At 45.6% G+C, this 21,243-nt stretch overlaps 1 protein-coding gene across 1 annotated transcript in view; it reads right to left on the bottom strand.

Annotated features, from left to right (window-relative positions):
* Positions 1 to 11,678: 11,678 nt before the first annotated feature.
* Positions 11,679 to 21,243, bottom strand: part of SGCG (sarcoglycan gamma) — a 108,586-nt gene continuing 99,021 nt past the window's right edge. Inside the window, exons 7-8 of the mRNA XM_036250229.1 lie at positions 14,804 to 14,927; positions 11,679 to 12,168 (exon numbers count right to left, since the gene is read on the bottom strand). Of these exons, the coding sequence (XP_036106122.1) occupies positions 11,995 to 12,168; positions 14,804 to 14,927 (298 nt within the window). The 3' untranslated portion in view covers positions 11,679 to 11,994. The remainder of the gene's footprint in view (positions 12,169 to 14,803; positions 14,928 to 21,243) is intronic.

The raw sequence follows: 21,243 nt of genomic DNA on the forward strand, positions 1-21,243 counted from the left end.
AATAATTCATTGACGATCAAACTTGATATCTCTCTATATTAAGTTTTGATATATGTGTATATGTGTGTTTATTGGAAATATAGAATTTTCTTATACTGGAATTTTACTAGGTTTCTTTTTTTTATGATTGAATATAAAGTACTAGGTTTATTAGGTGCTTATTGATTAGAGAGTTTATCTTATTTTACCTTTTTAGGGATTAGGATTGATATATATGGTATATACAGGGTGGGGCTATAGTAGGTTTACAGTTGTGAGTACGTGAAACACTATTTATTGTATTATTATTGTATTATTTTCCAACTGTAAATCTACTTTTGCCCCACCCTGTATGTATATATATACATACATACATATATAGACATATATACATATATATCTATGTATGTATTTGGAAATAAATACTTTAAATATGGTTCTTCTGTAGGTAGAGGCTGAATTGGTGTTTCAGCACTAAGAGTTCTGTGTTCCAGAACTACCCAAATTCTGGGTCTTCAGCTTTCTGGACCTTTTTGAAGAAGCACTTGCTAGTTTGGAACTCAGTTTCAGCACTTGGAATATATTTTATTGCTTTTGAGTATTAAAATGTACACAGGAAACCTTGTCTGGTTGTGATAGTTGATCCAGTTGGAGGTTTTTTTGTTTTGGCGGGGAGGGGGGTTGTTTGTTTGTTTTTACTTTCTTTTTAAAAACGTAGCTGAGTTCAGTTGGTTGCGTGCCGTCTCATGCACTGAAAGATGGGGGGCCAGTTGGATTCCCGGGCAGGGCATGTGCCTAAGTTGTGGGCTCCATCCCAGGTAGGGGGTGTGCAGGAGGCAGCTGATCGGTGTTTTGCTGTCACATCGATGTTTCATTTCCTCTCCCTCTCTCTAAAAATTAATTTAAAAAATTTTGAAAAGAGTTATGAGTTCACAATCCCTTGTATTAAACCCTCGGATTCAAATGTATTTCAGAATTTGGATTTTAGGAAGTTTTTAATGAAGCATTCTCATCAGAGTTGATATTTTTGCAGTGAAACCTGTGAATATTCACACTGAATTGAATACATAAACCTGATAAATAGCCTCATCTAAATTTAGGTCAGGTTTTGCAGCTGACATATTTGGAAAGTTTTCATTTCGGGGAGCTTTTAAGATTCTGAAATTTGGAGTAAGGAATTTTGGACCTGAACTAATTATTTTACCCTTTTTCTTTCTTCCCCGTTTTGCTTTTTGTATGAAAAGGAAATGGAAACTGTCCGCAATGTGTGGAGTAGCCGCTCCTGAGCAGCACGGTCTGGGCAGGGCAGGGCAGGGCAGGCTGCTGCCCTCCAGCAGGGAGGAATGCGTGCCCTGCGAGGGAGGAATGCGTGCCCTGGGCAGAAGGGCCGAGTTGTTCACAGCCTCCCCAGGAAGCCAGCAAACAACCTGCACGGTCCCATTTGTCTAAAAACCAGCCTGGTGGGCAGCGGGGAGTCCAGGAACAAAGTTGGTAAAATGAACAAATTGGGCTTAATAAAGTTGTTCCAGGTCTGATTTGGGGATGGGTGGGATTTTCTTCTATTTGTGCAATTCAGTTTTTTTTTCTGTATTGTTTTATTAATGTCAAGAATAGCCCTGGCCAGTTTGGCTCAGTTGAGCATCGGCCTGCAGGCCAGAGAGTCCCGGGTTCGGTTCCTGCTTGGGGCACATACCACAAAAAAATAAAGAAAGAAAAAAGAATAAAATTTATAGTACTGGTAGAAAATAAGAATTAGAAAAGAGCTGAATTAGTCATGTATTAATCAGGGTTCTACCCAAGAAACAGAGCCAGTAGAAGATAAGTATAGATAGATACGTGAAGAGATCTCTTTCCAGGAACTGAGACTGTGGAACTGGCTAGTTAACCCACAGGCCAGGCCTGAAGCACAGGCTGGAAATGCTCGGTAGGGGCTGAAGCTGCAGGCTGCAGGTGGAATTTTCTAAATCTTGGGCTTCTAAAGTAACCCCCCTTCCCCATTGATCTTATTTTAACAAATATGGCTTAGAGTAGTACTTCCTTGGCACCCTGAGAAGGCATGGCGGTTGCTGGGGCTATGGAGGAGTGCACTCCATCCTGGCTGTCAGTTCCATCAACCACTGATGAGACTACTGAGGTGTGTCTCCTTATACTATGGACCTATTACCTGTATGCTAAAGCCAAAATTAAATAAAAAATGTGTTTAAAATGTATTCTGCTTTCTTTTGATATGTAGCTTGGGAAGTACCCTCATTTACTCTGAGTATGGGGCCCGGGTCTCTAGAAGACTAGGTTGAAGTTGAGCTCACCGTGTATTCAGTTCAAGATGGTGTTACTTAGCAGTGCCCAAAGATCTCGTTCCTCCTATGTGTTTATACTTGATACAAAGTTTGTTTGGTTTCCAAACCACAGCAAACTTGAAGTGGAATTTAATATATGGAGAAGACTGCGAAAGCTGAGTAAGAAGTGATGTTTTAAATGGGGACTAAAAGCAGACACAATCTGATAGCCCAGAGTGAGGGCTTCTGCCATTCCAGAAGGGGAACTTCCACCCTCCTGCACTGTTCCCCAAAGGAAGAGAGATGGACTTGGTGGGTGAGTTGAAAGGAAGGATCTGAACACGTGGAGCTCACCCCTTCCTGGTTTGAATTTGTCTTTAGAAGAAGTGCACCTGTCCACCCCTAAGGCGTTGGGACCTACAGTTCTGCCCAGGATGAGAGAATTCGTGTTTTATTCAGCTGTCAAGTCTTAGGAAATCCATTTTGCTGCAAATCAGTTCTTGACTATTCATAATAAACTACTCATAGTTTTTTTGTTGTTTTTTCTGTGCCTGCTCAATTAGTTTGAAAATTGGAAAAAAGTAAGGATTATTACTAAAAATATCAACATTCAATGGTCTATAGTCACTTGGTATATAGCAATGTCAGTGTATCTACCTCATTAGCATTAGTGTACGTGCATAATTATGACTTGGACCCTTAATGAAAATTAAGTCACATTGCATAAAGTATTTAAGAAGGCAGATTTATGTAATACATTTGAGAATACAGCATATCTAAAAGTTTTCATTCTAACCAAGAAGTTTCTTACCTCACTCTAGAGAATGCAGATATCCTTAACAAAGGAGCAAAACATCTAATTTACACCTTTTATTTAAAGGTGTTATTCATGCTTTCTCCTTGATGTTTTTTCTTGACCTCACTTTATCATTTAAGCACCATATATGTTATTTTTTTACATGTACTATTAGAACCAAGCTAATAAATGTTCCATGGAGATTCTGTGTTATGTCAGTTTGAAGATATTTATTTTGAACAAACATGGAACCAGAGAGTAAATATGACCCTCAAAATGGCAACATTTTACTATGACAAGAGGACTGGCATAGCAAGAAAGCAGGCGTTAATTTAAATCAGGACTTAAATGGGAAAGGTGAACAAGTTCTAATCTAAAATGACCCCAAACCCCTGTGAAACTGTAGGAGCACTATATTTAGAGTTGAGTTTGCTCTTAACTGCTCAGGAAGCACAGTACTTTTATTTTGTAATTTCAGATGTTTATGCACACTAGCAACTTAAAAATGAAGTTGTGATAAGTGGGCTACACATTGTTAAATGAACACCGTGTCTAAACAGGTTTAAAAATAAGTTCACTTCTTTATTTTCAGTTTTGAGACTGTAGAAAATGAATAGGAACGTGTGTTTATAGTTATAAATGCTATCATTAGAAAGTTGCGGTGCTGTTGATCCCCCCACATCTTGTGCTGTTGGGGGATTCTAACGACAAGGGCTGGTAAAACAGAACAAACCCAAACCAAACCCACCAATCTTTGTGATGAAGGCATTTAAAAAGTGAGTGGCTTGCATATAACTAACTTGTTTTCAAAGGTGTAGTGTGTCCTGTAAGGTCTGCGGGCTCCAGAGTCACATGACTTCGGGAAAGAGACACCCGAGGAGAAGTCGAAACCACCAATCAAATACCTCCCCTCTTCGTTATGTAGAATCACCCCACCTTACCCCTTGACCAATCAAGTACCTCCCCTCTTCGTTATGCAGAATCACCCCGCCTTACCCCTTGGCCAATCAAGTACCTCCCCTCTTCATTCCTCCACCTCCCCTATGAAACTTTCCTGAGTGGCCATAACAGCGTGACTTCCCTGGCCAGAACCCTGGACAGTGAACCTCGCCCAGGAGCGCTCCAATAAAACCTTCATGCCCGCTTTTGCAGTTCCGTCTCTTTCTTCCTCAGCGAGATACCTTACATTTGGTGCCGAAACCTGGGAGGAGCTTGAGCCCACCTGGGCCGCTCCTCTCCCTCCCTCCCGAGGAAGACCAGGGACCACCAACCTTCCACCCAGCTGGCGCACAGTGTGGTGAGTCCCCCTGCCTCTGGCTGCTCCTCAGTTCCCTCCACCTCCGGAGCTCCCTGTCCGTAATCACAGCTGCGTCAGGGACCTCCTATCCATTCCGGGTGCATGGGATTCCGGGGAGACGTCCCGGCTGCCCCCCACTCTATCTGTTCATTGACCAGAGATTGAGTTTCGGACGCCAATTCTCATCTCTGATCACTCCGGGGCTGGGGCCGACCATGGGCAATCAGGAATCTCTACTGGACTCAGAGACGCCTCTAGGGTGTCTCATACTAAATCTCTCAAAAATATATTCCTTTCTAAAGAAGAACTTACCTTCTTCTCCACTGTGGACTGGCCACAATACCCACTAGACAATCTATCTAGATGGCCTCCTGAGGGGACTTTCAATTTTAACATACTCACTGACTTACAAAACTTTTGCCAAAGAAATGGGAAATGGCCAGAAGTCCCTTACATTCAGGCCTTTTGGTACTTGTGGTCCCATCTTAACCTGTGTGCCTCTTGCTCCATGGCTCAGGTCCTCCTAGCCAAGGACACCCCTCCAACCCCTCCGCTCCTGACCTTTCCTCCTTTGCTGACCCCAGAAGAACTTTCTCCACCCCGCCCCCTATCTAGCCTGATCCTACTCCCAGTTCTCCACCACCATACCCAGGTCCATCTTCTCCTAACCCCTCTTTGCCTCCAGCCTCTGACCCCGCTCTCCCCTCCCCTGTCAGCGCCCACACCTGCTCACATTGTGCCTCACCGGAAGAAGTCAACCTTCTCTGCCCTCTCCGTGAAGTGGCGGGAACAGAAGGGTAGTTCAGGTCCATGTTCCTTTCTCTCTTTCTGACCTATCTGCCATTGAAAAATGCTTAGGGTCTTACTCAACTAACCCCACTGCCTTTACCAAAGAACTCAGATACCTCATTCAAGCGTATGACCTCACCTGGCATGATCTCTATGTCATTATGTCTTCTACTCCCACCCCTGGCGAATGTGCCATATTCGAATGGAGGCACGGGCCTATGCCGACCAGATATACCTCACAGACAACCAAATGCCCATCAGGACTCTGGCGGTCCCTGTGGCAGAACACAATTCGACTTACCAAGCAGGATAGGACGGTAGACATAGACGAGATCAGATGGTCAATGCCTCTTAGCAGGCATGCAGAACGCAGCCCAGAAGATAATTAGTTATGACAGACTAAGGGAGATCACTCTTAGTGATCTGGCACTGTTTCTGAATCATCTGACCGATGCTATGATTCTCCACACCCGACTAGACCCTACCTCAGAGGTAGGGACTACAGTCCTAGCTACGCACTTTATCTCCCAGTCAGCTCCAGACATTAGAAAGAAACTAAAAAAAGAAGAGACCCCTATCCGAGACCTGTTGAACGTGGCATTTAAAGTCTTTAATGCCCGAGAGGACAAGGCTAAGGCCACTCGTCAGGCCCGAATGCAGCAGAAGGTGAATCTCCAAACCCAGGCTCCAGTGGCAGCCCTGAGGCCGGCAGCCCAGCACGGGCAGGGTACAGGGGGCGCCAGACCTAAGAGACGTAACGTCTCTGGGCCGCCGAAGGGAACCCCACCAGGGGCCTGCTTCAAATGTGGCAATGAAGGCCACGAGGCTCATCAGTGCCCATGTCCCCGGCCACCTACAAAACCATGCCCAGACTTCAAACAGCCTGGTCACTGGTGGAGCGATTGCCCCTTCTGGGTGACAGGCTCATCCTCAGTGTCACCACACAGGGGATAAGCCAGCCAAGCAGGCCCATTGCTTGAGCTCCTCAGCCTCATGGACGACTGACGCGGCCCGGACTCGAGGACCCCAGTCACCCTGCCAAGCCCAGGGTAAGGCTGCAGGTAGCGGGTAAGTCTATCTCACTCCTGGTGGACACGGGGCCACCTTCTCTGTTCTGCCATCTCACTCCGGGCCTCTAGTCCCTTCTCAGGTCTCAGTTATGGAAACTGATGGGACACCCTCCTCTCCCCTCAAACTCGGCCTCTCTCATGCATTCTGGAAGGCCACCCATTCTCACAGTCCTTTCTACTCATGCCTCTTGCCCAATACCTCTTTTGGGCTGAGACATACTCCACAGCCTTGGAGCCACCATCCAACTGACATCTCACCGGCCAGCCTCCATCCATCTCTCTCTTACCTTCCCCCCAACTCAAGCCAGCCCCCTTACTTCCGATTCTGGCGACGCCACCGGAACCTACCCATTCCTGTCCGGAACTGATAGACTCTCTCAGCAGACCCCGGGAGGGTCTATCTGACTCACCTTTGGAAAACCCCGACCTTATCCTTTTGGTAGACGGGAGTTCAGCACTGGGGCCCGATGGGTTGCGGCGGGCGGCCTACACGGTGGTCACTGACTCCTCTACTCTAGGGCCCAGCGCCTTCCAGATGACACCACTTCCCAAAAGGCTGAACTCACAGCCTTACCCGGGCACTCACTCTAGTCCGGGGGAAACGGGTAACCATCTACACTGACTCTAAATATGCCTTCTTCATCACCCATAGTCACTCTGTACTCTGCAGGGAACAGGGATTCCTCACTACCAAGGGCTCCCCCATTATCAACGCTGCCCTCAGCTCTCAGCTCCTTGACGCCCTCCTGCTACCGCGGAGGTAACAGTGGTACACTGCAAAGGACATCAAGCCCGCCGGATCCGGATTCTCTAGGGACCACTGGTGCAGACACAGTAGCTCGGGGTCTCACCTCAGACACCTCCTCTACTCCCATCATGTTTCCACTCCCATTAAGGCCTCTTATACTACCAGGGAGAAGAGAATTTTATACAAAGAGGAGGAAGAAAAACTGAGCAGGAATGGCTATTCCTCGGAGACAAAGTTGCCCTGCCGGGGGAGCAGGCTGCGGCCCTCCGCTCTGACATCCAGCGCTCTCCACGTGTAGGGCCTGGAACCCTGGACCGCTTTCTGCAGCCACTCTTCCTCCCAGGCCTCCAGCGAGCTGTTGAAGAAGTACACGCGGCCTGTGCTATCTGTTCAAAGACCTCTCCTTAAGGGGGTCTCCACCCCCGATTCCCACCCACCACATGAGAGGACATCAGCCAGCCCAAAACTGGCAAATTGATTTCACCCATAGGCCTCCCCACAAAAAACTCTGCTACCTTCTTACCTTTGTTGATACCCTTTCAAGATGGATCGAGGCCTTTCTCACCCCCGGGAACAGCCGACACCGTTGCCTCTATCTTCATTGACCAGGTCGTCCCACGTGTTGGACTGCCGATGGCCATTCAACCAGACAACGGTCCTGCCTCTACTGCTCAAGTGGCTCAGCAGGCAGTGAACTCCCTGAACATCACCTGGAAGCCCACATACCATGTCATCCCAGATCATCTGTATCCTAAAAAACCACCCGACCAAACTTTCTATTGAGGCCAAACTCTCCTGGCCGGTCCTCTCCCTCTCGCTCTCACCAGGACTAGAGCTACTCCGGGGGCCCTACAGGGCTCGGCCCCTTTGAACTGCTTGATGGGAGACCGTTTCTAACTAACCACAATTTCCCCATAAACCCCTCACCTCTGGCCACATACCTCCCTTCCCTATCGCTGCTCCGCCATCTCTTGAGAAAACATGCAGATCAGACCCTCCCGCCTGTATGGGGCCCCGACGGTGCCCAGCCCATGGTTCCCTCCAGCTGGGAGACAGCGTCCTCCTACGAGAACTCAAGCCCGGCTCCTTGCAACCTCTGTGGACGGGACCCCATAGAGTAATATTAACCACCCCCATGGCCCCCAAACTCCTGGGACAGACACCCTGGTACCATGTTTTCTGCCTCAAACTGGCCCTGGCCCAAGACCACTGGCAATCCGAACCCTTGAGCCCCACCTGCCTCCGGATTACCCGGAGCCCGGCTCCCTTGGCTCCTCGCCCTTCTCCTGATCCTTATTCCAGGAATTCCCAGTACAGCTAAGCAGATCCAGGCCTATGTCTGATGTTTCTATGTACAAGAAAGCTGGACTGAAGGTGGGACAACCCACACCCACTTCCTAACCACAGTGGGCTGCCAGCCTGGGGGCTGCCAGGCAGCATTACCATCCCGGCCCAGATGTCAGAAATGAGAAGCGCACCTAATTCCGTATCTCCGCCGTTTGTTTCCTGCACGAACAGACCCGGGATCACGGCCGCCGGTGGCCCCAGGTGTTTGGAAGCTGCCCCTACTGGGCCTGTGCCATAAACTACCTCGGGCCGTCCAAATTTAAACTCATCATCAAAGACCCCTGGGACAGAAATGGGTAAAAGGTGTAGAAGAAAAAGTCTACAGCTACCCCAGGCACGTGTCAGCTACCCCTCAGGAACCTTAAAAATCTTCCGGCCCTATACCCGCATCATCCCAGAACCCACAGAACGACTGGGACAAATGTCCAATACCATCCTACATAATGAAGCTGCCCTGGACAGTCACCTGCAACCCCAAGAAGACCCGTTCCCCGGGCTGGCCCTGATTCGTCAGGGGGCAGAAACCTTGCCTCACCCCGGGCTGGGCAGTGTTACCGGCTGCTTCATGGGCGCTGTTCTTGGCCGTTCACCCCTGACGGCAGTTCCCCTAATCCAGGGCTTCAACGACTCGACTGCCCAGCCCACCCTTCCTCCACTAACAGAGGGACCCCTATTCCGGGAATTCCTCACCCCAAACTCCTCTGTCTGTTACAGAGGCTCTTCTACCTCCTCATCTCGTCTCCCGTGCAACTCCACTATTGTGGTCACTGCTTTACTTAATGCGCCACCTGGAGGATTCTTTTGGTGCAATGAAACCCTAACTAAATCTATAAACACCTCATCCCCTTTTCCTTACTTACTGGTTACCCTAGTGCCCCAACTTATGATGTAAGGCCAAGCGGAATTCCTCTCCTTGCTGTCCCAACCGGCCCGCCGGGAGAAAGGGGCAGTCTTCCTCCCGGTCCTGGTGGGCTCTCTCTAGCCTCCTCCCTCGTTGCCGCAGGTATGGGAGGTGGCGCCATAGGACACAGCATAACAACCGCTTCCCAGCTGGAAGAAAACTCCACATAGCTGTAGAGACGTCAGCAACATCCCTAGCCTCTCTCCAGCGCCAGGTCACCTCCCTTGCTCAGGTTACACTCCAAAATCCGTGGGCACTAGACCTATTGACAGCAGGCAAGGGAAGGACCTGTCTCTTCCTCCAAGAACATTGTGCTACTGTATCAATGAGACTGGTCTAGTAGAAGAAAGTATCAACGTCCTGAATCGCCTGCAAGATGAGCTCTGCAGGAGGCAGACAACGGATAACCCTTTCTCAGGACAGTGGCAATCACCAGCATTTACATGGATTGCACCCATCCTCGGCCCTCTCCTCATTATCTGCTTGTTACTGATGTTTGCTCCTTTTGTCCTCAGATTTTTACAAAGCCGCATTTGCGACGTCTCTTGAGTAGCTGTCAACTAGATGCTACTTCATCCCTACATGCGACTCCCTTCTGAGCCACTGACCACTGACCTTCCCTCCCCATGATGCCCCTACCTGGCGCGAAGCAGCCAGACAGAAAACGGTGCCCATATCTAACACAAAAGGTCAGAATGTAAGGTCGGTGGGCTCCAGGACGAGGAGTCACATGACTTCAGGCGGGGAAAGAGACGCCCAGGAGAAATCGAAACCACCAGTCAAATACCTCCCCTCTTTGTTATGCAGAATCACCCCACCTTACCCCTGGGCCAATCAAGTACCTCCCCTCTTCGTTATGCAGAATCACCCCGCCTTACCCCTGGGCCAATCAAGTACCACCCCTCTTCGTTATGCAGAATCACCCCGCCTTACCCCTCGGCCAATCAAGTACCACCCCTCTTCGTTATGCAGAATCACCCCGCCTTACCCCTCGGCCAATCAAGTACCTCCCCTCTTTGTTATGCAGAATCACCCCGCCTTACCCCTCGGCCAATCAAGTACCTCCCCTCTTTGTTATGCAGAATCACCCCGCCTTACCCCTGGGCCAATCAAGTACCACCCCTCTTCGTTATGCAGAATCACCCCGCCTTACCCCTCGGCCAATCAAGTACCTCCCCTCTTTGTTATGCAGAATCACCCCGCCTTACCCCTCGGCCAATCAAGTACCTCCCCTCTTTGTTATGCAGAATCACCCCGCCTTACCCCTGGGCCAATCAAGTACCTCCCCTCTTTGTTATGCAGAATCACCCCGCCTTACCCCTGGGCCAATCAAGTACCACCCCTCTTCGTTATGCAGAATCACCCCGCCTTACCCCTCGGCCAATTAAATATCTCCCCTCTTCGGTCCTCCACCTCCCCTCTGAAACTTTCCTGGGCGGACGTAACAGCGACTTCCCTGGCCCAACCCCGGACCAGCCAACCTCGCCCGAGAGCGCTCCAATAAAACTTCCTTGCCCGCTTCTGCGGCTGTTTCTCTTTTTTCCTGGCGAGAAACCTTACATGTCCTATTTGGGTTATGTGGCAACTTATACACCCACTTGGTACTAAGTACCGTTCCACAAACTGAGAGTCTGATTCCTTGTGCAGCCACATGGGGCTTCTACCTACTGTGTAGGGCTCAGCGCGCGGGACGGGCAGTGTGGAGCCCACCAGCTGCTGTTTGATCTTGGTGGGTGACAAAACCCATTTCGACTTTAGTTTCTTCACTTGTCAGAAGAGTATTATCCCATTTTCACAGCTATCCTGTAGGCTGGCGTTTGGGATGGAATGAAACAACATATCAAAGTTTTTCCAAGTGGAAACAGCTGTTAATTTCTAGTAGCTACTGTTAATACCTTGGCATTTGTTCTTCCTGAACCATTTTTAATCACCAGTAAGTTGGGGAAAATAATACCTACCTCAAAGAGTTGTAAGGATTAAAGAAAGTAAGACACTCAGGATATGGACAACTAAACCGGGGACAGGGTGGAGGGGGGGGGGTGCCAATGGGGTAAAAAGGTAAAATATCTGTAACAAAAAAATAAATAAATAAATAAAAATTCAAAATTAAAAAAAAAAATAAAGTATAATAACATTTTAAATTGCAAAAAAAAAAAAAAAAAAGAGTAAGACACTCAAACTGAAGTTTGGGGAAATGTAGGTTGATTTTTATTGCTTGTTGACTATTAAGAAAGCATGATTAATTTTGTGTAATTTATTCCTTTGATTACATATTGAAAATTGGATCAACTTTAAAGTCCTTTTAAAATCGAAACTTTTTCTTGTGAAACTTGACATACTTAGCATGAAAATAAAGCGAGAACTCACAGATCAGAGTGATCTAATGAAAATGCCTCATAGAACTTTGGGGCATTTTAGTATTGACCGATGCTCGTTTTATGGGGAGTCAGTTGAACATCATAAGCTGATTCCGCACAGCAGTTTGATACTTCATTGTAGATTGACATGTACAAGAAAGGAAAAGAAAATTCACGTGGTTCTGATGAAAATCAATCTAGTGGAATAAACACGTCATTTTGCTATTTCTTTGACTTTCGTATCTAAATCCGCTCACCATTCCCCTGCACCCTGTCATCGGCACAGTTTCCTCTCTGAGCTCCTTTTGAAAGTATTCTTTCGGCTGCCATCTCATTTTTCCAGGGTGTCAAGTTGCTTCAAGTGTGAAGGCTTGAGGTCACTATTTTGAGGTTCCCTGAAACAAGGCAGGTTCTCCATGGAAGATGTGGGTGGTTTAGAGACAGATGTGACTGTTTTCGTGGCACGTAGTACCCGTGTCAGCCACAGACAAGTAAAGCTTCCCGTCTGGACACACGCACATTTCATAGAGTCTTTGTGAGTTGCCAGCAGCACCCTGTGCCCTCTGAACCAACTTGGGTAAACGTACCGTTTCAGCGTCAAGCACAAGCTGTTCGGGAGAAAATGAGAGATTAATTGGTAAAGGAGGAATGAACATGATACACATAAAACTCATATTCTCAAAATGTTTTAAACAAATTAGTTTTTTCTCAGCATAGAATATGAAATAAGCACCTGATTTTACTTGTCATATTATAACTATCCAAATCTTTTAAAGTCTGTGTCTGTTTTACATTCAGGCAAGGTGTTAATAATTCCTTCTCTAATTTGGAGGGATGTCATTTCTACTCCTACTCAGTGTGCTAGTTTCACTAGGAAAATTTATAATGCTGCACTCCCCAAAATACCTTTCAGAATTTCCTGACAAAAGTAACAATAGGACTATTTTGCTGATTCACATTTATCTTGTGAACCACTTTGACTTTATGTTAATTCATCTTCTCTTCTCCATTAACATAAATCACAAGTCACAGAAATAGATGCATCTAAATTATTTTTACCTGTGGATGTTGGAATTTCTCCTGATTTTATTTTCCTGTGAAAGGCAATTAAATTCATCCCATTAGCTATCAAGCATTTCCCTACCTTTTAGAATATTTGAAACTGCTGCCTTCTATTAGATGCAGAAAAGCAGTAGACACCAGATCAAAGCCAACGAAAATAAAACAAAAGCTACTAAATTGTGTGTTCCTATTACAGTTTAGTTAACTGAAATGCAAACCAATGGCCATCGGTTGAGTTTTGGACATTTTTTTGGTAACTGAAGATGGTAAGAATTGTCGCACTGAGCTCCGAACCTTGCTGTTTTCGGATGCTCACTCGTTGAAGGAATTAAATACATTGCGAGCAGGCATAACGTTCTTCCGCGCCAACCAAGTCAGATCCTTCCTCTGTTTTATGTGGCCTTCATCCATGAGCTCCAATCTTTTAGTAACTTGGCTGGCGCATCCTCGCTCCGGGAACACCGACCGCTGCAGCGAGTGGATCAGTGCTGGTGGCTTTGGGGGCAAAGCTTGGCCCTTGAGGTCTGGGACTCCCAGAGTAAAGGAATCAATGGGTATCACGTTGTAAATGCAGAACCTATTTATGTTATTGCCAAATGCTTTGGGTGCTGGGGGTGCTTGCCTTTCCCAGTGTGCTCTTGATTTTCTCTAACTTGTCTGCTTCTCTGTCCTATTTTATGGATAATTGCTCAATTTTTTTCTAGTTGTTATTTCTTTTCCAGCAAACGCTAGTCACTGGTAGTTTATATACTGCTCCTCTGCCCATCTTCTTTGCTTTGGTAGGACAATATTTTGTGGGAGGCAGACAACACTTCACAATGAACTGGCCCCCAGTAATAAGAGAGAGGAACTTTAATGATGGGCTAGACTGTGCTATTTATAAATTGACACCTAATTCATGGGAAACAGTTTATGTTATTTAAAAATTACAGTCAGTATAAATTTTTTCAAGGTAATACACTTTAAATATGTAGTGACATTATGATTTTGTAATAATATTCCAAAATTCTTGGTTTCCATTTCTGCATTTATCTGCTCCGGGTGTCATCACTTTCAAGGTGAGACTTGTGGGAGCTTCGCCAGACGACCTTACATCCAGCTCCGGCCGCCATCGGGTCCTGCCCATGCCCGCGAGCTGCCCTCTCGGCCCCCCTTGGCCTCAACTACACCTTCTTAATATTAAACTGATATGATTTCAAAATGTTGTCATCCATATCACCATATTGGTGTCTCGGAACCCTGTGACATAGTTAAGCAAATATTATTTCCCGTACTCGCCAGATGGGAACATAAAGCCCAGGGAGGCCTGTTATGGCCCCTGAATCCCAGTAGGGGATCAGCGAATTGGTCGAGCACCAGAACCATCAGTGTTGAACAACCGCAGGCAACTCCATTGCCTCCTCGCGACTCTGACCTGTTTCAGAGATGTTTTACTTCTGGACTTGAAGTTCCAGATTTTATCTTTATTGTAGTTGACTTTATTGTAGTTGACTTTTATTTTTATTTATTTTTTTAATACAAAATTTTTATTTTCCATATTTTAATTTTTTTTCTTTATTGATGTTAGAGAAAGAGGAAGGGGGAAAGAGAGAGATAGAAACATCGATGAGAGAGAACATCGATTAGCCACCTCTTGCATGCCCCTCATTGGAGATCATCCCACAGCCTGGGCACGTGCCCTGACTGAGAATCGAACCCATGACCTCTTGGTGCATGGGTCAGCGCTCAACCACTGAGCCACACCGGCTGGGCTGTAGTTGACTTTTAAAGATCTTATTTTCATTTAAACATAATTTGGCCTAAGAAAGCCCAGTGCTCTGAGTGGTGACAGATAATGGTTGTCACAGGTACCTTCCAGTGACAGATGTATCACTGGGAAATGGCAGAGTTGATATTCTTTGTAAACTCGGAAAGTCGGTAGTATTTTTCCAAAGCTGAAAATAACAAGAAACTTGATGGCACAAATACTCGTTAAAGAAAGCTGTGTGGATCCAACACAGAATTACTTTGAACTTCCTTGGACCTCCTTTCCGTGCTAAAGTAACTTTTCCCTTGTTCACCTTTTCCTCTCTCCACTTCTCCCAACGTTTCCTTACAAACCACCGTAAACTTAATATGCTGACGCCTTAGGGACATGTGTGTTGTCAGGACAGACGATAGGAGGCTGACTACTGAACTCACCGTCCCATCACTACTGTGGAAAACGATGTCCATCTGGGACAGGGCCTGGACTTCCCCAGCGTGAGCGGTGATGTGAACACCCTTCGGGGCGCCCATGCCGAGTCTGCGCGTGGGAGACTCCAACCTGACCAGAGAAAGAAACCAGGGAAAACAGTACTTTAAAAAGCCACCCCAGGAATCCAACGAAGAGCTCAGCACAGAAAATATAGCTAACAAAGTACATGGTATCTTCACATCATTCTTGAATGCTAACAAAATGTACATTATTCATTGAAAAATTCAGAAATAATGTGCAGTAAAGAAACTGACTTCCTATTAGTGAGAGTCTATGAAATTAGTATTCTCTAAGAACAGATGAAACAGTAGCAAGCCCTAACCCTGTGCAGTGGCTTCAGACGGCATGGTGAAGCACTCTGGCATTCCACACCCGAAGAAAATGCTATTTGTGAATAACTGTACAGCTTTTTTTTTTTAGTTAAAGCACAAACCGTTTGGATAAAGACAAATTTAAGGACACCACATGCATTTGCTACATGTTCAAAAACTAGAATGCAAGCTTGGCCTTTAGATTTTGGTTGCCTTCTTTTTTTAATTTAGGAAGATTATAGAACAGATGCAAACATTTCTTTTGGAAAAATGCTGAACTGATGGAATGAATACACAGGCTGGAGATCGACCTCAGCTGGCTTTTCCCCCATAAAATTTATCAGAATCTCTTTGTGACTAAGTCAAACATAATACAGAAGTTTTAGGAATGTATGGACCAGAAAAAATTCTCTCATTTTGCTCTGTCTGGAAAACACTGAATTTCCACCAGATGGCACAATGTGATCACTTGACAGATTTTTTAATTGCTCCAACCTAACCCAACCGCAAAGATGGAGAGGCTGATTGAAATGTTTTCAGATCTCCAGAGCGGGAACAGGACGGAGAAGACCTGTGTCCTCCTGTAGGTAAGGTGAGAGGGAAGCGGCCAGAGAGAGAGGGAAGGACTCAGAAGAGACAAGGACCCTGATAATGCATCTGCGTGTGACTTGACTGAATATTTATCTGACAGAATTTTAAGTCAGATGGTTGCCCCCTCTCACTGGCAAGTTTTTTGTCTACCACCATTTGCTATAGTGAATAAGGTTTCATTTACTTATATACATTTTAGTAGGTGAAAGTTGATGTTACACATTTTGAAATCTTAGGCTGAGTAAAAGAAAACCCTTAGAGACATTTATGAAATTTATTGGCTAAATTATGGTGGGTTTAGGCCACGGGGAAACACTTGGTCTAGCGTGGTGATTTTCAACTGGTGTGCTGTGAGGATTTTAAAACATGCAATACCCGAGTAACTGGTCAGGGGCACTGAGCTCTTTTCCCCCAGACTGTCAAATAAAACAATGACAACAGCCGTCACAACAATAGCCATCCTGTGTGAACGAATCAAAATTATACCTGTTTTTTGTCAGATAGACCAAAAAAAAAAAATTTCTGTGTGTGTCATAGAGATTTAGTAATTAGATTATGTGTGTCATAAGATGAAAAAGGTTGAAAATTGTTAATCTAGTTGACTGTCCATTTTGCTATTTTGACGTTTGCTAATTGCCTACTGTTTTCCTGCCTGGACTGATAGAAAGTTGAAGGAGGAGAGAAAAGAAGGGAAGAAGAAATGTAAGCAATCTATAAAGGTCTGGTCCATTTCAGGCAAACTGTTTGTGAACTTGAAGATCCTAGTAAAGGTGAGTCTGTTTCAAAGATTTGTTGTCAACAAAATTGCCTCAATAGGGCCAAATATTCTTTTTTAAAAATTATTTTTTTAAAATAAGTTTTTAATGATTTTTTTTTTTTTAGAGAGAGAGAGAGGAAGGGCAAGAGAGAGAAACATTGATGTGAGAGAGAAACATTGATCAGCTGCCTCCTGCACGCCCCCTACTGGGGATTGAGCCTGCAACCCGGGCATGTGCTCCGACTGGGAATCGAGCCGGGACCTCTCAGTCCATGGGATGATGCTCAACCCACTGAGCCACACTGGCTGGGTTCAATTCCTCATTTTTTAACCATATCATAATATTATGCTTCTATAAGAGCAAATTTCTTCCCCTTTGCCATCATTTCTACCCTTGAAGATGTTCCGTTCAGCACAGCTTAAGACTCACTAATCAAGGAACATGTATGCACAACCCATGGACACAGCCAACAGCATGGTGATGGCCAGAGGGAGGGGCAGGCGGGGGCTGGGTGGATAAAGGGGAAGAAAATGGGGGACATCTGCAATAGTGTCAACAATAAAAAAAGACTCCTTTTACCAAAAAGACTGTGGTTAAAATGGTCTGAAGTATACATTTCTATAAACTCATTGACGAGGAGTCAGATATGAACTGATTTAATTTTTTTCTCTTTGTTATATTTTAGTTTGCTAGTTAGATATCTACTCTTTTCTTCAAATAAGTGAATATATAAATATTTATCAATTACTTATATAGAGTGAAAAGTTTTGAGCACATACAGAAATCTGTGCAAATAAACAAACAAGCTGTGTTTATAAAAGTACGATTAAGATAATTTGGTTGCTAAAGCAGGTGAGTTTTAAGTTGTATTGGCTGAAGATAATAGAATTCATCAATTTCCCAAAGATTTGCACATACTTATTTATTAAGGTGTAGTTGGTATACCATATTCTATTAATTTCAGGTGTACAACATAGTGATTTGACATTTTTATCTTAAAATATACTCACCACACTATGTCTAGTAACCATCTGTCACCATGCAAAATCATCGCACTATTATTGGTTACATATATTCCCCTTCACCTGTTGTCCCCATCACTCTACCGCCCTCCCCCCAGCAACTATCAGCTTGTTCTTTGTTTCTATGAGTCTGTTGTTTTGTTTTGTTTGTTTGTTCTTTCATATAATACATTTATATAAAATAAAATTATTTTTTCAATTAACCTTTGCAGTCAATATTATTTTGCCTCAGTTTCAGGTGTACAGAACAGTGGTTAGACAATCATAAACTTTACAAAGTGACCCCCTGACATTTCAAGTACCCACTTGGCCCCATACATAGTTATTACAATATCATTGACTATATTTCCTCTGTGTACTTTACATCCCTGTAACTATTTTCTATCTAGAAATTTGTAATTCTTCATCCCTTCACTTTTCTCACTCTGGCCCCCAACGCACCAGCTCCCTGTCAACCATCAATCTGGTCTCGGTGTCATTGAGTCTGTTTCTGTTTTATTTGTTCATTTGTTTTGCTTTTTGTATTTCACATATATGTAAAATCATATGGTATTAGTCTTTCTCTGTCTGATTTATTTCACTTAGCATAATACCACCTAGGTCTATCCATGCTATTGCAAATGGTGAGATTTCATTCTTTTTTATGACCCTATAATATTCCATTATATATATGGACCACAGCTTTCTTATCCACTCATTTATTGATGGGCACTTGGGTTGCTTCCATAACTTGATTATTGTAAATAACACTGCAGTGAACATAGAGGTCTGTATATTCTTTCGAATTAGTGTCTTTTGCTTCCTTATATTCCAAATCGATGGTTGCTTCTTGGCTTCACCTACTCTACTATTGATTCCCAGCAAATTATTTTTTATTTCAGTTAGTGCCTCTTTCATTTCTGACTATACATCCTTCATTTCTGACTGGTCCTTTTTTATGCTCTTGAAATTCTCACTAAGTTCCTTGAACTTCCTTATAACCAGTGTTTTGAGCTCTGCATCTGTTAGATTATTTATTTCTGTTTCATCTAGTTCTTTCCCTGGAGTTTTGTTCTGTTCTTTCATTTGGGACATGTTTTTTTGTCTCCTCATTTGGCTGCCTCCCTGTGTTTGTTTCTATGTATGAGGTAGAGTTACTGTGTCTCCTAGGCTTCCTAGGGTGGACTGTTGTAGTAGGTGTCCTGTAGGGTCCAGTGGCACAGCCTGCCTGATCACCCCTGGGCCCTAGAGGTGCACCACTCATGTGGACTGTACACCCTTCTGTTGTAATTGAGCCTTGATTGCTGTTGACATGTTAATGGGAAGGACTGTACACCCTTCTGTTGTAATTGAGCCTTGATTGACTCAGGCTGGTCAGCTGCAAGGACTGGCTGTGCCCACTAGCCACTACCTTGGAGGATCAGTTGTGCAGGGCCCACCACACAGAGCAAGACTCACTTCAGCAGGGCTCTGGTACCCACTGAGTCCACTCATTGAGTGTGTCACTTGTGGAGGTGGTTGGTGGTGGTGCTTCAGTGGTATGAAGCTGCCCACTGGGTGTGCTGGCTCTGGGGCAAGGTCAGCCACTGCCTGTGTTCTACCCAGGGCCACCAGGCATAAGCTACAAAGTGATCTGCAGATGGCTGCTTCTTGTGCTGGGCTTGGAGGTGCCCAGGTAGAGCCAAGTTGTGAACTAAGGTTGGCTGCTTCTAGTGCCAGGTCTGGGGCCACTTAATGAGAGGTATGGGCTCCCTGAGACTAGATACTGCTTGTCTGAGAGCATTTAGGAAAATCTGAAGCAAGAGCCAAAATAGGCCAATCCTCTGGTAAAGCCACTGGAAACAGCCTGAGTAGACCCAAAAGTTGTATGGGGCAGGGCCTCAGAGAATCACCGGGGCAGGGAACACAGTGTGAGCCAGGTTGCTGGAGTCCCTGATGTGGCTGCTGTCTGCCGCCCCAGGGAAGGGCTCACCAAAGGAACAAAGGCCTCCGACAGCACATCTGTCTGGGAGAAAGCTGCCCCTCCAGTCCTTGCCTGGTGCCAAACTGCTCGGTTCTTCCCTGTATATCTCTGGTGCCTTTCAAGCTGCCTCCCCAACACTGAAGCCCAGAAGGAGTGAGTCCGAGTAAGTCCGTGCGTGGGCCCTTTAAGAGGAGCTGCCTGGGGCTCCAGCTGCCTCAGTCTCCCTGAGCCTCAGTTCCCGCTGGCTTTCCAGCCAGAATTATGGGGATTCTCTTCCTGGCCCTGGAACCCTGAGCGGGGCACCTGGTGTGGGACGGGGACCCCTCAGTCCTTGGGGAGGACCTTCCCAGCCGAGGTGTCCTCCTGATTTTTATCCGCCACACGTGGGTGTGGGACCAGCCCGTCCCCTCCGCCCTTCCTACCAGGCTCCATGTGGCTGCTGCTTTAATCTCGTAGTTGTAGGACTAACATTCAGCTCGCTGTCAGGAGGTTCTGAATGATGGTTGTTCTGTATTTAGCTGTAGGTTTGATGTGGTTGTGGGAGGAGGCGAGACCACCTTTACTATCTATGCCACTGTCTTGACTGGAAACCCCAGACTTTCCTCATTTAAAAAAATTCTGGTTTTTTTTTTTATTCTCTGCTTGGGTACTTATTATCTTGTCCTGCAAACTGCTGATTTAATCTTTTACTTCATCTAGTCTGTGGTTGATTCCTTCCAGTGTATTCATTTCTGACCATTTTTTTTATGGTTTCTATGTTATTATTAATGCTTGCTATCTCTTTTTTTATGTTCTCACTGAGATCATCCATTCTCCCCTGAGGGTCCTTGAGCATCTTTATAGCCATAGTTTTAAACTGCATCTGTTATATTGGTTGCTTCCAATTTTTTTACTTTTTTTCCCTGCGGTTTGTCTTGTTCTTTCCTTCGGGGAACATTTCTTTGTCTCCCCATTTTCTCTCTGTGTAGTAGGTGGATCTGCTGTAACTCCCAAACTTGTTACAGTGGTTTTATGATGTAGGTGTCTTGTTGAGCTCAGTGGCACCGTCTTCCAGGTCACCTGAGCTCAGTGCTCCAAGAATTTTTTTTTTTATCCTCACCCCAAGACATTTTTTGCATTTATCTTCAGATAGAGCAGGAGGGAGGAAGAGAGAAAGAGAAACTAGGATGTGAGAGAGACACATCGACTGGTCACCACCACACAACCTTAACCAGGCCTGGGGACAAACTGCAACCGAGGTACATGCCCTTAGCAGGAACCAAACCCGGGACTCTCTGGTCCACAGGCCGACGCTCTAACCACTGAGCCAAACTGGCCAGGGCATAGAACATTTCCTGTTAGTTATGTGTACGTTCCTGTCACAGTTGTATCTTGAGTGCTGTTGCCCCTTTTGTGAGTTGAATTATCCCTTTAAGATGGCTGACTATAAGGGTGAGCCTTGGTCATTGTGTATCAGTCACTGCGCAAGGCTGCCCCTGAGGCAGAGTTGTTCCCAGCAGGGTCTGGTGCCTGCTGGAATCCCCCTTTGGGTGTGCCACTTGTGTGGCTAGTTGGGTCAAGCTCTGGTATGGCCTGAAGCCCACCATTGGTTGTATTGGTTCTGGTTCCACTCGGGCAAGGTTCAGGCACAGATCAATTTCAGACGTTGTGTGTAACTGGCCTTGGGCTACCTGTCTGGACCTACCACACTGTTCACTGCTTGTGGCTGCATCTACTGAGCTTGGGTGAGCACGGGAGGGACCAATCTGTGTACAAGAGTCC

Source organism: Molossus molossus, unplaced genomic scaffold (assembly GCF_014108415.1).
Source record: "Molossus molossus isolate mMolMol1 unplaced genomic scaffold, mMolMol1.p scaffold_m16_p_9, whole genome shotgun sequence".
In the NCBI taxonomy this organism is placed as follows: Eukaryota; Metazoa; Chordata; class Mammalia; order Chiroptera; family Molossidae; genus Molossus; species Molossus molossus.